Below are 17,939 nucleotides of genomic sequence, written 5' to 3' on the forward strand. Positions count from 1 at the left end.
AATGGTTATGGCACAGACAAACAGACGTGCCACTCGTTGACGATTTCATCGACCAGAAAAATAACGATGATTTTGAAATTTTGCTTAGTGGGCAATAATAATGCCGACACTGTCGCTATAAGCAAGCGCGCCTTTTCATTCGCTCGTGTTGATTCAAGCAAGTGCGCATACCCATTGGCAAAGACAAAAACCGTTTTACGAAAATAAGTTAGTAGTAGTGTAATGTCCACGGTCTTTACAAAAAAAAGAATTTATATGGGCATTTGTCCACAGGAGGTTGTTACGGTATATTTGGGCACGGTTGTGCAACTTCGTTCGAAGATTTCCAAACATCGAGGCCGGGCCGGGCCTAGCAGGCTCGTTCTGTATCAAGAAGTCGTCTCTATTCTGGCTTCTGGTCTACGATGATTCAGGGTGGAAAACTAACATTGTTCTCTTTGGAGCTTCTTCCGTTCATATACTTTGTTCTTGACGCATTGATCAGCAGTCTAATACACAGCTAGGTTTCCTCTACCGTCACAAAGTTTCGTGCTATGATGTCGAAGTCATTAGCGAAGCCTTCAAGCTGAACTTGCTTCGTGAAAGTCGTACCACTTATTACTTTCGAGGGCGATGTTAAAAAGCAAACAAGAAAATCTTTCACCTTGTTTCAATCCTCGGTATAGCTAGAAAAGACTCGAGAATATCCCCGAAACACGCACGTAACACATCACATGATTCATAAGAGCCTTGATCGGCCGCGTCAGTTTATCGGAATAAATATCCTCGTTCTAGTGCATGACCTGCCATAGCTGTTCTAGATCAACTATATCGTACACACTTAATTCATCTCGGCAAATTTCCAAACAGCTGATCGAGCTCGGCAATTTTTTTGCGAATGTCAGCAATATATTTCGACGAAAATCCAGCAATTTTATCGATCTACCGTAAACCAGCAAGTAATGACTTTTTGTTTGCCTAAGTTCTTGAAAATTCTGCCGAAAACTTGTAGAATATTTCACTCTATTAATCATCTGTTGAGTCCTCAACAAATAAATGTGGTGTGTAGGTTGCCTTGAAGTCGATGAAAATGTGATGCGTGCACACGTTGTACTCACGCATTAAAATCATCTGGTCCGTGGTTGCGCGGGCCCTCATGAAACCCGTCTGGTACTGCCCCACGGACCTCCTGGTTAAAGGTGTTAGACGTTGCAACAGAGCTTGGGAGAGTATTTTATAAGCAGCGTTGATGAGCGTAATGCTACGATAGATGCAGCACTTCAGCTTGTCGCCCTTCTTATAGATAGGGCAGACGGCTCTCTCCATCCACTTTCGCAGATTTTTCCTCTTCCCAGTACAGTGCTCTAGCAAGTGTTTCTTTACCATGTTTGTAGAGCTCACCGGGCAGACCATCTTGCCAGTGGCTTTGTTGTCCTTTAAACTCCCAATCTCCCGCTGAATTTCGTGGACGGAGGTCCGGGTCTGATACCCGGTCATCTACTGCTGGCACTCCCAGGTCTGTGCCAGTTCCACCTCTGTTTGTTGCATCGCCATTCAGATGTTCATCGAAGTGCTGCTTCCACCTGGCGACCACCTCACTATCGTTCGTGATGATATTACCTTCCACATCCTTGCAAAAGTCGGCTCGCGGCACATAGCCTTTACGGGATTGGTTAATCTTTTCGTGAAACTTCCGCATATCATTAGCAGTGAATAGCTCTTTATGGTCACGATCCTCCTGCTGCTGTATTTGACCAGGTTCTCTCTTGTCCTTACCCTCACGCAATTAGCTGAGGTTCGGCTTTTCTCTGTCACCGCTGCCTCGCATTCCCCATCATGTGTCGTCGTCGCGGATTCCCTGATGGCCGTGCGGATCATGGTCCAACTTTCTTCGAGAGAAGCTGCACCGAATTTCTCTATCGTGGGTAGTGCCGCTTCAAACTGTTGCGCGTAGACTTCGGCAGCTTGCGGCTTCCTTAGCTGCTTGATCTTGAGCTGCGGGGATTGGCTCAGTCGTGACTGATAGACAATCGACAGTTTTAAGCACATACAAATCGCTACTTAGTAGTGGTCCGAGTCAACGTCTGCACATGGGTAGTTGCGTACTATGGTGATACCCACGAAAAGCCGTAGCTGACGAGACATCGCATTTTTTTACTTCAGCCGCTCCTCTGAAGTACATACACTGTTTGGGCCGCTCGTTCTGGAGAACAGGTTGTTATAAAGCTACGTTATTATCTAGATAATGAGGGGGTCTGCAACTTCGTGACGAAAAGCTACGATGGGGGAGGGGGGAGTAAAAAAAACAAAAAAAAAGCGACGTCATTTATGCATGCTCCCTTATTATGAATATGCTGTTACTCTTAACTTGAAATTGTGATGTATTTTCTTATTTATACCTTTTTAGCTTTCTTATTAAGATTTTACCTTTTTAGCTTAACCTTATTAAGATTTGGGCATTCAATTTTATAAACACCTACTTTTTGTAATTCATCATTAGAGTTCTTAACAGAACCCAATATTGTTTTAACTTGGTTATTATTGTTAGGGCAGATATCTATGCCAAGTTTGCATACGTTCGCAACGTAACTCGGCTATCTTTCAAATTTGCCCGATGCTAATCAACTAAGAAACAAATCGGAGCAGAAAAAGAATCACTCACAATTACGAACATAGAATGAACATTTATTGGATTTTATGATCTTACCCCTGATAAGTAGCAACGAGCCGCATTTCCGTCAAATAATCCAAGGTTACAGTTATGTGCTCGCTATTATCTGTATTCAATCGACGCAACGTCAATTTTAGCGCAGGTGATGCATCGTTTTCTCCATCGTCTGCACGTTCCACGAAAGCGAGATAATCAACATCACGGTACCGAAAGGTGATGATATCGTTTTCACTGGGAATTTCAATCAACGGGAAATTCGGCAAAACTTCCTGTAAGCTGCTCCAAAATTCGATACCGCTGTAACTGATAATAAATTTTTCCTTATGATGGTCCACTTCTCCGTTACTGGCGACGGTAGGTATTGGCGTACTCGCTGTAATTAACTCTTGTTTGATTTCAAGCGATTTACGTGGTTGGCGTTGACTTTTGTTTCTTTTGCTTATACAGACCGCATCTTGCAACCCAATTATAGGTGAGTCTTTGTATTCAGGAACAGTCGGAGCATCGTTGTTGCAAATAGTGTGAGATGTTTGTTGGGAAGCTTTCACGATACGAGGTGCAATGCTTTTGTTAAGATTTCTGTAAGGTTCTTCAATGCACTCAGCCTTCTCGGTGGGATCATCTTCGTTAAATCGTATATGTTTTTTCTCAACACCATCATCGGCAACGATTGCCGGCATTTTAGTTCTTCCGTATGTTTTAACAATTACCTTTGGAGGTGGTGCATCTTCGTCCTTCTTCTTGGACTTTCGTTTGCGAATTCTTTTTCGTTTGGGTTTTAGCAGCTCTTGGTGCGTTTCATTGTTTTTAAGTCGACTTTTGAGACCTGTGAATATTTTGGGCAGGCTATCATCTGCGTCCGATTCCGAACTAGAATCAGCGGATGATTCGAGCTTGTGTTTTCCGTTACCGTTCTGTTGGAAAGCACGTGGTTCGACGGTTAAGGATTTTGAAGGTGAACGAACAATGTGAGCATTACTGTAACTGTTCGAAATCTTGCGTACTCTGTAAAAATAGAGCAATAACATCAGCCGGTTCATGTCGTTTGATTTCTTTGCCTTACTTTATCAGATCAGACTCCAGTATCACATCCAGGTCTTCAATTTCCGGAAACAACACGTCGTCTTGATTCGTAAAATAAATTTCCGGCAGCTGGAAGGCGTAACGAACATGCTCTAGTAAACTGCCTATGCGTTTCCAAGCACCACGCTTGCCGACAAAAATTTTCTGCCGGTGATCCGAGTAGAATTCACTTAGATCTAATGTATAACGTTGCATTTCGATGTGAAGAGCTCAATTGGAAGGTTTATTTGATAATAAATGAAAAGCACAATTATAAAATTAATGAAGTTTTTTAGATAATCGTGAATAAACGTGATGAAAACAGATAATTCCACACCACTAGCAAATTCAGCAATTTTTATTTACATGAACATGCTAAACTGTTATACACTAAAGCCAGCGATGCCAACCAGATTTTTTTTTTTTTGCTTATTAAGCACAGCCCAGAAAGGTGGCTGAGTGATGACGTCATGTTCACAGCATGAAGAGAACGAGAACTCTCGAATCTTATTCATCTATTTACTCTACTCTTTTGGCTAACGGACCGTTCACCGGTCTAGGGCCGAACGAATTAGAGATGTTCAGTTTTTTCTGTCCTGTGCAGCCGTTCTCCAGTCTCCTCGTACACCAGCAGACCGTGCATTTTCTTCCACTGCGCACATCCACCGCGTGCGAGGCCTACCATAGAGTCGACGGCCTCTTTCTGGATCTCTACTGAAGATAGTTTTGGCTGCACTCTCGTCAGGCATTCTGACTACATGTCCAGCCCACTGAAGCCTGCGCCGCTGTATTACTATATTATTATCTCATTGATCGAACAGATTTATTAATGCAAATTGCCTTATGCAACATTTACATTATTTTCCATCATTAATTTAGCTACACGTCAGCTTTAAAAATAATCTCGTAGGTAGCACAGCGATATTCAACCTATTCAACCGAAATCGTCTCACAGCTTATGTGGTTGAAAAATAGCTTTTCTGCATCATATCACAAAATATTCGTTTATTAAATGCAAAGTGTAGCATCACCGTTAAAATGAAAACAAACGAACTGAAACTGATAGCAAGGTGGCGAACAAGTCCAGGGGCCTATAAACGTCAACATTTTGCCTACCAATCATAAATTCATCACGGCGGTAATATTTCATTTCAAATGCTTACAAAACTTATCTTATTCATTGAAAGTGCACATTGTACTGAAAATAAATGTTGAGCTCTTGTTTTTTCGCATCTAAAACGACATTTACTTGAAATAAGTCTACCGATAAAATGGGACGTTTACCCTATTTCACTTGTTTTAGGGCAAACCAACCAAAAGTGGGTGCCAGAAACGCTGGTACCAGAATCAATGAGTGGTAGATGGAAAATGTAAGGAGTTTGACAGCCACAAGAGCCCCCTGAACAAGTCGCTTCTCGCCCCGTCGTTGAGCGTCGGATCACCGAGCCAACTACACTGTAAAAAAACGACACGTTACTGCCAAGTGGATTCCACTTACTTCTGTGCTAATAGATGAAACATTTCATATCTTCGTGGAACACACTTGCGTTTCAGTTAACAGCACAAAATCAAGTGTCTTACATTTCGGTTTGCCATGTCATGCATACCAAAATCAATCATTTTACACTCAGATTTCAATGCTTACACACGTCAAATGCCAAAACACGTTAAAATACCGTGGATTCCAATAAGAATCGTTATGGGTCGACAAATTAGAATGATTATGTTCGTTTATTGGCATTCATATGTAAGGAGCATTAGGGATTAGCGTGCGATTTATTTTCAGTGTACATTCTCAACTGAAATTTGCGCATACCTCAGCTAACTGATGTTATCTTGGTAAAACTGACGTTAATAGAAATGTAAACAAATGAGTGCGTGTTCCTGATGGTTTTCTCTGCTGAAGTTAAATGTAGTGAAAAGCAGTAATTATCTAGCCTAAATTAAAATGGATCATCCGCGACCATGTGGCTGTAAGGGACGTCGCACCTGTCTCAGCTGTGAAAAAGATTTCGATATAGATCGAATCGATTACAGCCAGATATTCCAGGTAGGTGCTGATGATGAATACAATTTGATTGAACGCAGAAACATTTTCACTACTGTTTAAGAAGCTCAAGGCTTACACATTCTGCCCTCATTGTAACCGAATCTACCCTGGGTGGGACACCGACACGGTAATGGCAGATCACGAGCGTAGCCACAACGGTGATGAAGGTGAAGAATATTCGGGCATCTATATAGAACTCGATTTTATAACTGCCGATGAGGAAAATCGTCTAATGAGGGGCATCGATGAGATGCCGTGGGATATTTCTCAAAGTGGTCGTCGCAAGCAGAACTTTGGACCGAAGACCAACTTCAAAAAAACTAAAATTAAACCCGGTGATTTCGCAGGTTTTCCACAATTTTCTGAATTTGTTCAAACGAAATTTAACGACGTGCCACTAATGAAAGGGTTCCAGACAATTGAACAGTGCTCGCTGGAGTACACACCAGAGCGGGGGGCTTCCATTGACCCTCATATCGATGACTGCTGGATTTGGGGCGAGCGGGTCGTCACTGTCAATTTGTTAAGCGATTCGGTTTTAACTATGTCCCGATTTCGTCGCAACGGAGAGAAAAACCGGTATAACTTACACTTCGTTGATAAGTATAAAGATGAGCTTATTATGAATTTGCCAAATGAGGAAGAATTAGATCGATTTGATGAACGAATAGTTCGGATTCCTATGCCGAGGTCAGTTTCCTTGTTCGGTTGGTTGACATTTTGTAAATTTAAGATTATTTTCAGACGTTCTCTACTTGTTATGTATGGCTCACCACGGTACCAGTGGGAACATGCTGTTCTACGAGAAGACATCAGGGAGAGACGCGTTTGTTTGGCATATCGGGAGTTTACTCCAATGTACATCAAAGGTGGAAGTGAATACAGCAAAAGTCAGCAAGTTTTTCAGTTAGCCCAGAATTTTTGGAATCATTCGGAGGTAAACCCGCATAATGTGAGTTAGTAAATTGTGCTGGACAATAAAGTATAATGTGATAAGAGTAATAGCGAATTTCTTTATTCCACCAGCTCACCTCGTTTTGACCTGGAAGCGCACTAACTGCTGTCAAAACCCTTCTTCATTTGCTCGATTTTGACCCAGTTTTGACCTGGCGTGCTGCCCGAAGCGCACTGTAAAATTTGTCAGCTTCAACCCACCACCGCACGTGCTAAGTTCGTAAACAATATCTGGCATCTCTTTCTTACTTGCGTCTTGAATGGCGTTGACGTTTTATTATTCCTCGGCAGTTTTGCCCGCACACAGTGGAATAAAGAAATTCGCTATAAGCTGGTTAACTTGTTACAAACTGTTTTTATTTCATCGTTTTTTGATTATGATACCACGCAATAATCGGTTTTAAATGCTAACTCTGAGCACAGGTCCAAAGGAAACAGCTTAAATAAACCTAAAATAACATAAACCGTATATTTTTGAGTATAAAAACTTATTAATACAGATTTTAGTCGCAGCATTCCGCCTGATTAAATATTGAGAAACAACGTAATCGGACAATGATCACTACCGTAAACTTTCGAGCGCATCACGTTATCGACGACCTTCTTTTGAAGTCGTTCAGATGCAATGAAATAATCCAGTCGCCAACCTACATTCTTCGAACGAGCGTTCCCCATATAAGTCCAAAAAGTGTAGGCGCTCTTTTGTTCCGGATAAAGTTGCCGGAATGTATCGACAAAACCCAGCGACAACAATTTACTCATTCCGTCTCTTTCTTCCTGAGTGAAACCGGCATTCTTCTTGTTAGTTTTTGGATTAGCTAAATCAATTTCTTCATGAGCGACATTCATGTCTCCGCACACAATAACGGGCTTCTTGGCATCTAACTCCTGTAGGTACTTATGAAACTTTTCATCCCATCGCATACGCTTCGGCAGTGTGACCAACTTTCGTCCTGCGTTGGGAACATATACGCAAACCAAATAAAACTTTTCATACTCTGCCGTCAGCAATCGGCCATCGGCATCTTGTTCTTCGTCGCCTAGACCATAAGCGACATTGATAGGCATTTTCTTCGAGTAAATAGCGACTCCTGCGTAACCTCCTGGTTTGCATAACCAGTACGGATGGTAGCCCTTGATGTGACGGGCTTCTTCCGGTAATTGATCCTCCGAGCACTTAGTTTCCTGTACACACAGAATATCCGGCTTCTCATGTTCGAAATACTCCAAGCCGCCCTTGCCTATCCATCCACGAAGACCAGCCACATTCCAGCTGGAGATTTTGAAATTGTACTCTTTATTTCCTTCCACTTCGAAGTTCAGTTTTGCATAGTCAGTTTCTGATTTGTTTATTTTCGGCGCTGCTGGTTTCTTCTCAGTTTTCGATTTCTTTGCTTTTGGTTCGGCTGAATCATCATCGTGGTCATCGCCGTTATGTTGGAGCACTTCCTTTTTCTTCCTGCGTTGAGTTACTGTAAGTAACCAAAACAAAACAAACATTTAATTTCGGGTTTCAATTGTCACCATTAAAAACGCTTACATCCACGCAGCCTCTGCAGTAGAGATCTTGTTCGTCCTGCCATATTTTGTTACAACGAATTTGTAAATTTATTCACTAATTAATTTCAGTACTTCATCAATTGATTCCAAATTTTGTCAAGTTGTGTTATATATTCGAAAACATATAGCTACCTATTCAGTAGTTCAAACCTGGGAGAACGAAACAATTTGTATAATTTACCTACGACACTATTGATAAAATTGTTCAGAAACATATTTGAAACTTGGTTTGTATGACTAAACAACCTATCGATAGGTAGGTAATTATTATAGACGCAGAGAATATTGCTATTGTGGCATATTTTGTTGACAATGGAAAATCAAATGCTCGGAATGTTTTTAGTGAAACGTTGGCACATTAAATGAACAGCGGCTAACGCAAGTAGGAACCAATGTAATTTTGCCTAATTGCATAATTTTATATTGACAATCAAACAATGTACCTGATAATAATTATCTGATTCACAACTTAAACAAAAAATTAGATTGACAAGCAGATGTTAAACAATTTAACATAGTCTAAGCAAAGGTTACTTATTTGGAGAAATTGTAAAGTTTTCTCATTAACATCTATAAAAAATAAATTCAAATAATTGTTATTATTGTTGAAAAACTAAAACCAAAAAAAAAATGAAGAAACCAAACCCGAAAAAAACGTAAATTAGAAAGAAAAAAAAAGAGATAGGCATATTTTAGAAAAAGGAGCTGAGAAATAAAACCGAAAACCAGTAAAGAGGAATACTGAAAAATTGAAATGGTAAATAATTAAGAGTAATGCCATAAAGAAATCGAAAAAATGGAAAGTTGAAAACAGAAATGAAGATATTTTTTTAATGTGTATCATATTGTCAACACAATATGACATCTCGGCGTTGGGGATCGAGCCCAGACCTACGGTGTGATTGACAAAGATTTAATCAACAACACTAGGCCGACGCCTTACATTGGAAAGAATAAAACAAATAGGTAAGTTATTTAGTTTAACAGGCAATTTATATAGTTTATGTTAAGTTTGAAATGAATTTCGTTGACAAACTTACCTCCATTGGTCGGTGAAAGATCATCATTATCATCTGTCTGTTTTGCTTTCAACGATGCTTTTTTAGAAACTTTTTTCACGGCTGTACCTGCATTTGAAGAAAAGAAACAATTAATCTTTTGGATTTTGTTCCTTGAAATATTCTACGTGAAACGAAAAACTAACTAAGCATGCAACACGCAACAGAAGGAAAAATAGAAAAAATAGATGACTAAATAGAGAAGAAATAAGAAAGAAGCAGATTAGTGAAATCGCAAACACCACTGAATGAGCAACAAATCTGCTCAATGGTTTTCTATTGATAGAGGAAGATCAGGGGGTTGGAAACACGACACAGCTCGGACACAAATTTAACAAATCACACATGTTCTATTGAGCGGCATTTTAAGAACAAATTTCACTAACCTGGCGGTCTTTCACGTGCATAATGATTCAGGAAATGGTCGATCGCGATCTAGATTGGAAAACTCCGTTGCCGATTAGATTTGGTTAATGTTCGGTAGTAGTTTTTAAAACTAAAGTAGTTCGAGCTAGTCAATCTTCACAGAAATATTTCTATTTTTATTGATTAAAATTTGCAACGTAAAGTTAGTTTAAATTATAGTACTAAAACATTAAAAAATGCGGGTATGTTTGGTCATATGTAAAATTAGTGAATTTTCTTGCCACGCTGCGTTGAATGCATTGTTTGGTTTTCCCACATGTAAGGTCCTATATTACTTGCTTGTTTTGGTAAAAGTGACACAGAAAATCTATGCTAGACACTATCTTTTGAAGAAAAGGTAACTGGAACTGTTTGCATTTGGATAGATCATCAGCTTTTCGCTGTATGCTTTGGCACTTGGGAAAAGTAGATTGTTTCGATACGAGAAAAATACTGATTACTGCAGAACCTAACAGAATTTCACCTAGAACCGACCATTTCTTCGGTTATTTTATAAACTAAATGACAGAATCAATGGGAAAAAGAAAAAAACGTAGTAAAAGTCGTTAAACAAATCAATATCCACGCGTGCAACGTGACACAGTGGTTAAAGTCCAGTAGTCGTCTAGAATCTAATTACCCTCAGCTGCTGCCTTTCTACCACGTCCTCGTTTTGCCGGTGCTGATGGCGATTTGACGGGCGACGTAGGTTCTGGAAGTGATTACGGTGGTAGTTATTCAACACTCAAAAGTTTATAGCATATTACTTACTTTCTTCGGTGGAGATTGCCTTCTTGCGTCCTCGACCTGACGCTTTGGCAGCCGTAGATGATTCTTTCAATTCGGTGTTAAGTGTTTCTTGTACCGTCTTTTTGGGGCTGGTTTTTTTAGGAGGTGAATCAAATTTAGATTTTTTTGGAGGGGATTGTTCTAGTTCTTCTGCTTGTTCTAGGAAGAAAAAAACATATGTACAAATAGTAATAATTGTGAATTAACATATAAACTGTTGTACCATTGGGTTCTGCTTTCCCTTTGCCTCGTCCACGTTTGGCCGGCACTGCGACTTCCGGTTCGGCGGTCTCTTTTGCAGCTTTACCTCGTCCTTTTGCTTTAGGTGGTGATGTATTTCCGTTTTCCAGTAGAGCTTTTCCTTTTTTCAGTGGCGATGACGGCACTTCAGCTTGTTCGGGACTTTTATCCTCAGGAGCAGCTTTTTTACCACGTCCTTTTTTCACAGGAGGTTCTTCTACAGCTGATGAATCTTCCTTTGCAGCTGCTGGTTTACGTCCCTTTCGACCTTTGACGGGTTCTTCTGGCGTTTCCAAAGGATCAACTTCGTTTTGAACCACCGGTTTTGCTTTGCGTCCTGGTTTCTTTTTTTCTTCGACAATTTGTTCTGTTACCTCGGCCAACTCCGGTACCTCTTTTGTCGCTTTGGTACTCTTAGCTGGTGCCTTCTTCTTACCATTTTTCGCCGGCTCAGATACAACACTGTTTACCTCTGCTTCAGCGTCAACTTTTTTTCCCGGACGACCTCTTTTGGGTTTAGATTCCATTGTGAAGTACTGCGATCGAAAAATACAAGATTTTTTTGTAAAAAAAACTAAAGCTTTTCAAATAGATATTTGCAGTGAAACGCGTCATTAGTTTTAGGTTTGAATCGAAAAAAAAAATGGGACTCCGCCATGGGGTAAATAGTATCCATCTTTGCATACCTTTTCTCTGAAGCACGCTGATTTTATTTATGGAGAAATCAACGAAGCACTGTCGTTTTATAACTTTATCGCACTTTTAATGTTGAAATACTTGTTTCAATAGTAAAATGCTTAAAATTAAAATAGCGCGTCGCACCTCACCACAAAACAGGCGGTAACTTCAAAAACCGGAGCAGCAGACTACTGGTTGTTCTGATTTTTTATGTTGCTTCTTCTCACCAGATGCCGGGTGGAAAGAAAAGGCGCGTTCAGTACAAAGCAGACGACGTTTGAATTTACTGACATAAAATGTGGAGGGCAGAGATGCCAGATGTATTAGAAAAATGTCTCCAACTGCTCGAAAAACCGGAGAAATGTGCTCGAAATCTGAGAAACTCTATCCGTGATTCGAAAAAATTTCACTCGCGTAGGCAAAAGTCTGCAAAAATCTGCACATATTTTGAGAAAATCTGCGCAAATATAGGAGACATTTGACAAAAATCTGCAGAAACTGTGGAAAAACTGCAAATACAGGGGGAATCTATCTGTCAAACATCGTGTAACCGACATATTCGGCAATATGGCGTTTGTTTTGGTTTTTGTTCATTTTGGTCATGAAATTGATCGATGTGAAATATTATAGAATTGGAACGTTTTATTATCAAAACTCGAGAAACCGCGGAAAACTTTCATGAATGTGTTGTGTAGTGATTTTTACCCCATTATTGTTCATAGTTACAAACATCATGGACCAACAAACGTGGACCAGAGTTGATCTGCGATAACGCACACATATATGAAATTTGACAGCAGTGAATATCCTCTGTGCAAATATCTGCAAATCAATAAAAATCTGCACACGGACTTTGAAAATCTGCGATTTGCAGACAAATCTAGACATTTGGAATCCCTGGTGGAGAGCATTCATTTCTGATAAGCGTTGCCAGTTATTTACATACGTAAGAGGAGATGCCAGATATACAGACAAATCTGTATTATACAGACTTTCTGTGTTGCGATACAGACACGCATAAGCCTACAGATTTTATACAGACATTTAGTATAATACACACGCTGCTTTATTTTAACTCTAATTTGATTAGTATCTACTCAGTTTGGTATTCTTATGCAAAATGTCAAAAAGTGAGTTTTCGGGTACTGGATAATTGAGTAACATTTACCCAAATTTTCATAATTACCATGTTTACTCAGTTTTGAGTTATTATCCATGATGTTTACTCACCCCTGAGTATATGTATATGTCAAAAGTTTTCAACAGCGATATTATCTGTTTCCGAAGAACAATTGGTGTCGCTTTTTATTCGTTTGCTAGCAGTAAGTATTTGATCTTTCATCAAATCAATAATTTCCTAATCAATTACATGACAAACAACATGTAACAATATTCCATAAAAATTTCAGCCCAACATCATTATTGCAGACGATTTGAAAACACAAAAAACATCTCTTCAAAATGAACAACCGCATGTTGTGTGTCCTGCGATGCCGTATTAAGTCGGGCTTTTATTCGTGATAATGAACGGAAACATTTGTATCGATGTACAGTGCCCAATACATGCAATCGATACAATTTAAATCCTTCGTAGTGTTTGGTGACGGATGATGACGGATTTTCTGGTGTGCGTACTGTACAAAAACATATACTGAACATATGCTGAACATATTAATCTTGCGTTTTTGAGAGTGAAATCATGACAACGGGAATCGAGTCAGGCTATCGGGGTTTTTATCGGCCCCGTGGGCACTAATCTGCTTGTTTCGCCCCCAGTAACAAACAGCTGATTGTCTCGATCGATTGCCATGCAGGTTATATTGGTGAAAAGACCGTTTGTTCTATTCGGAGCAATATCCAACGTTGAAGAATTGCTTAAAATGTCCCAAACCTTGAAGGTACTATTTTTATAACCGCGAGACTTCTGCCATCATGTATCAGTTTAGCTACATTACGACGAACGACGATTTTTATCACGGGAAAGACTCTTACTTCTATGTGTTACTTAGATTTGAAAGATAAATTAGTTATCAATTAATCGACCAACTATGATAGACTCGAAAAAGAACAATCAAAACAAGCAATAAAACAAAACAATCTGACAGGTCGACAAATAATTAGGTATCAATGTATCGGTAATTTTTTTTCGCAGCGGTATACAGACTTATACAGACATTTTAATGGATTATACAGACTTGCCAAAAAAAAGTCTGGCATCTCTGTACGTAAGCAATGTAGGGAGCATTTGTTTATTACGTAAAGAACTCAGGAATGAGGGAGAGTACAGTCCACATACATAAGACATACGTAACACTCAGGAAGAAATCTTCCAAAAACGTTGGTACAAAATGAACTGCTCGAATGGTACCACCCTCTGAATAAAATCACTGATTGAGTTGTTTTTCACGGCAATGTGTACCTGCGCAGGCAGCACTGCATTTGTCTCGTTCCTACTCGAAAAATGCTGCATTGATTTTGTAAATAACTTTTTGACACTCAAAATATTTTTCACATTATTGTTACGTGAAATTTCCTGTACTTATTCATTTTCTGTCATTTTTCATGATTTATGTGACAAACATAACATCTACGTAAAAATCACATGCATACTATGTTTTAACACGTAGTATCTACTTGGCAACGTCAAACAGAATGTCATAGAGGAAGTATCACGTGAACTCTCTATGTGAAAATACAGAGAAATCAAAATGGCGAAGCTGTTGTCTAAAGCCTGTAGTACACTCTTTGTCTAATGGTCAAATATATTTGACCTTCTGACATAATGGTCAAATTTATTCGACATCATGGTTGTTGTTTGCCCGTGTTTGCCCCATGTTAAAATTGGAGAGTGACAAATAATTATCTTTGACCAAATTTTTATCTGTCAAAAAGTGAAAAATATTTGACGCTCGGTCAAAGAGTGTACTACAGGCTTAACTCAGTCTCTGACAATAAAATAGAATTTCTCGACGGCTTGCCAATTAGTGAGCTTTCGAAAAACCGTACGAATTTGACATCGAGCCTTGAGCTTACAGGTTTCACACAGATTCAGTTCAAAGGTCGAGGAGTTTCTTATACATAAACAGTTGCAGCTTACAATAGTTATCGCCGGCAAATATCGTAATATTTGTCCTTTTTTATGTCGTTTGAATCATTTACGAACCGGCGATTTTGCATGGCCGTGCGATTTATCAAGCAACACATTTCTAATTTCTAAAAATTATTTGCCGTCTCTTAAGAATTGGGGAAACAAAATTTGGAAATTTTACATTGTAGCAAACGTAGCAGCTAGCAAATAATTGAATGCTTTCCATTTTACCGGTAGTTGAATTCTACGTGAAATTCACATAAAATGCATATGTCTGCTGTATAAGAGTCATTAGAATAAATTATCTCACCAGAACATGATGAACTCGAAAGACAATCACGTAGAATCTACGTGAAAATGACAGTGGAAAATATTCACATAACTTTTCCGGTAATTATATGTTGTAATATGTTGTAAAAAGACCACGCACGGTGGTGGGGGGTTAACAAAATGACCATGTGATCTTTTCTCCTGACTTATAATTTATTGTTGCCACCAAGTCAAGAATGAAGTTTTTGCATTTTAGAAATATAGAATGTACTGAAAGTTTAATAATAGAAATGTAAAAAATTTAAGCGAATTTTTGGCACTTGACCAATGAAAATATCACGTGGTTAAAGCACAGACAAACAGACGTACCACGAGATTTATTTCCGTGGATCAAAAAAACGGTCATTTCGAATGAGTTTCAGTTATGCGGAATATTCCCGCCGCAGCGGTGATGGCGCTGAACTCAGTTGACAGTATTCGAGCACCGTGTTGCCAAAATCAGCAGAAAAGCTGAAAGTATATCTTTTGCGGAATATGTCCAGTAGGTGTCGCACAAGTTGATCGGAACCACAATTTTCTTAGAATTTTGTATGCAGTGGTACGTCTGTTTGTCTGTGGTGGTACGTCTGTTTGTCTGTGGTTAAAGTCGCAAGGGGGGGGGGGATGGCCAAAACACCACGAAAGACCACGGTGGGTGGGGGGGGGGGGGTACGGGGGGTATAAAAAGTGATCAAAATATGACCACGTGGTTTAGGAACGGCCCCTTAATTCTTTTTTTACCAAATTTCGTAGGTTGACGACTCGCTCCGTAGGATGGAGGTAGTAGAGTAATGGATGTTGTTTTATTTTCAGGAAGTAACATGACTCTCCCGTTTCTACCAATGCTGTAATTAGTTGAATCATTTAAAACTCAATAATTAATAAAATTATACGGATAATCAATTGTTTTGATCGTTTTATGGATTTATCCGAAAAATCGCAAAATACGTATTTCAGTAAATTTTACTGAAGTTTTCGTAATAATTTGACTGTTGAAATTTCCGAGTGTTCAGTAAATTGAAACGAGTCTCGGCCTTAATTTACGAGTATCCCGATAAAATACTACCGAGTATCTCGTTGAAGTTTGACAAGTTTTCAATTGTTACTTTTACAGAACCTCGGTATTTTGATGTATTACCGAGATTTTTATCGAGATCTCAGCTTTTGAAATCTCGGTAATTTATTTTACCGTACTCGATGATAATATCTAAGTGTGTAGGGAAAAAGTAGGTAAAGACGGACACCCTACACACTTAATTTATCTCGGCAAACTTCCCAACAGCTGATGGAGCTCGGCGAATTTTTTAACAAATGTCAGCAATATATTTCGACGAACATTCAGCATCGATCTACCGTAAACCGGCAGGTATTGAATTTCGTTTGCCGAAGTTCTTGAAAATTCTGCCGAAAATTTGTAGAACATTTCGCTAAATTGGGTTGTTTAGCTATATCAGTTTTTTATATCATCTGAAAGATCTGCATTTTCTAAGTAAAACGTGATTTAAAAATTTTTTCTATCGTTGTCCTTCGCTTTTTAAATCACGATTTAAAACTGTTAGTGGTTGATTTCACCAATACAAGGTTTATTTTTGATTGCAAATAATCAACACGCTGGTGGTAACAAAAAATTTCCTCCTGCCCCGAACTTGTATTCAAGTTGCAAGCCGATTTTTAGTTTTATTTCATCTATTTTCCCACTGAAACAAAGTTTGTTAAAGCAGGTAACACTAATGAACTAGGATTCATAAGTAAAATATTTTTCCAAATTGAATATCAGCTGATTTTTTGGTTGAAAACAAATCGATTTTATAATGATACATGACTAAGCCTGTATTGGTGAGTTCTGGCGTAGAAAGCTCTATACCAACTGTCATTGTAGCGATTTAGAGCGAATTTTTATTCTTCATACAAAAATCGAAGGATAATGATATAAAGTTTTAAAAAATCACATTTTGCTCAGAAAATTACACTCTTTCAGATGATACATAAAAATCGAAAATCCGTGAACAGCTAAACAACCCAATTTATCAGCTGTTGAGTTCTCGGCAATAAAATCTAAGTGTGTAAGGTTTAACCGAAATAATTACTCAGATGTTGCTATTAAGATCGCAGTAGTCACACAAATTGAAACTTAAGATCATTTGTTGTAATAAATATTCCTGGTGTTAGTGAATTTCTTCCTAGTTTTATGTATTTTGGGTCTTCAAAAATACGACTACAAATTGCTATTTTTTGACATGGTTGGGAAAGACGGACACCTGGGGTAGGTTAGATAGACACTACGATGGTAAAGGTGGACACTCACAAAAAAGATGTACACACAAAGAAAATATTACCAAGTGAACACGTAAAAGCAACGTAAATTTACGTAAACCTGAATGTTTTCACTAGTTAAGGCAAATAATACGCATAAAAATTGGTGAAAACAACGCAACAGCTTAGTAAAATGCGAATACTCAATTTTGGGTAAAAATTGGTATGGAGTTTTGGATATTGATATTGTTGATTCAAGGTATCCGATTTACGTAAATGATGACTTCCGTGGAGGTATCCAAAAGTAGGTAGATCACTTTTACCACAGATAACAGACATCCAAGCTAACTTTGCTTCCTGTGTAAAAAGACGCAACGTTTTTTTAGCATGTCGCAATACGCAGTATGGTGGCGCTAAGAACACTTAGTGGTCAATGATTCGATAAAATCGATAGTTTTCCAGCTCTTATCGATATTATTGCAATGAGAAGCGTTGCCGTTTTTTAATGTAGAAATTTTGAGCAGTCGCAATTTGTACATAATCGCTAAATTTTGTTCAATCCCAGTTTATATTTGCGATAAATTTGTTTGTTTTAGTGTTGATATGAAAAAATATACACAAACCTCACAAAAACAGTGTTGTATCGTTGCAAAAACAGCGACTCTACTATTTGTGAGAACTTTCATGCATCTGGCAGCTTTGACTATAATCCAGCGCTGCCATCACTAAAGTGGTTCAAGTCGCAAGTTGCAGAAAGATGTCGTAAGCATTCCAAACGAGTAAGAATTTGAAATCTTACACACGATTTCTGAAGTTTTTTGTTCTAGCTTGGATATCTGTTAT

At 38.8% G+C, this 17,939-nt stretch overlaps 3 protein-coding genes across 4 annotated transcripts; 1 reads left to right on the forward strand and 2 right to left on the reverse strand.

Annotated features, from left to right (window-relative positions):
* Positions 1 to 267: 267 nt before the first annotated feature.
* Positions 268 to 4,078, reverse strand: LOC129729363 (uncharacterized). The gene is made up of 3 exons (XM_055687886.1): positions 3,714 to 4,078; positions 2,687 to 3,655; positions 268 to 2,255 (listed from the first exon to the last, which is right to left on the reverse strand). Exons 1-3 carry the CDS (start codon positions 3,926 to 3,928, stop codon positions 2,198 to 2,200), a joined length of 1,242 nt encoding a protein of 413 aa, XP_055543861.1. The 5' UTR covers positions 3,929 to 4,078; the 3' UTR covers positions 268 to 2,197.
* Positions 4,079 to 5,567: 1,489 nt separating this feature from the next.
* Positions 5,568 to 7,055, forward strand: LOC129730737 (alpha-ketoglutarate-dependent dioxygenase alkB homolog 4). 2 transcript variants are annotated; one of them, XM_055690289.1, is made up of 4 exons: positions 5,568 to 5,762; positions 5,824 to 6,452; positions 6,507 to 6,714; positions 6,789 to 7,055. In XM_055690289.1, the coding sequence occupies exons 1-4, from the start codon at positions 5,661 to 5,663 to the stop codon at positions 6,801 to 6,803; spliced, it is 954 nt and encodes a 317-aa protein (XP_055546264.1). In that variant the 5' UTR covers positions 5,568 to 5,660; the 3' UTR covers positions 6,804 to 7,055. The 2 variants fall into 2 exon arrangements, with proteins under 2 accessions (XP_055546264.1, XP_055546265.1); XM_055690290.1 differs by having other exon boundaries at positions 5,827 to 6,452.
* LOC129730736 (DNA-(apurinic or apyrimidinic site) endonuclease) lies at positions 7,044 to 11,718 on the reverse strand. Its single transcript, XM_055690288.1, has 6 exons — positions 11,455 to 11,718; positions 10,752 to 11,304; positions 10,511 to 10,687; positions 10,380 to 10,451; positions 9,317 to 9,403; positions 7,044 to 8,188 (listed from the first exon to the last, which is right to left on the reverse strand). The coding sequence occupies exons 2-6, from the start codon at positions 11,293 to 11,295 to the stop codon at positions 7,242 to 7,244; spliced, it is 1,827 nt and encodes a 608-aa protein (XP_055546263.1). The 5' UTR covers positions 11,296 to 11,304; positions 11,455 to 11,718; the 3' UTR covers positions 7,044 to 7,241.
* Positions 11,719 to 17,939: the final 6,221 nt, after the last annotated feature.

The sequence above is a fragment of the Wyeomyia smithii genome, chromosome 3 (assembly GCF_029784165.1).
Source record: "Wyeomyia smithii strain HCP4-BCI-WySm-NY-G18 chromosome 3, ASM2978416v1, whole genome shotgun sequence".
Lineage (NCBI taxonomy): Eukaryota > Metazoa > Arthropoda > Insecta > Diptera > Culicidae > Wyeomyia > Wyeomyia smithii.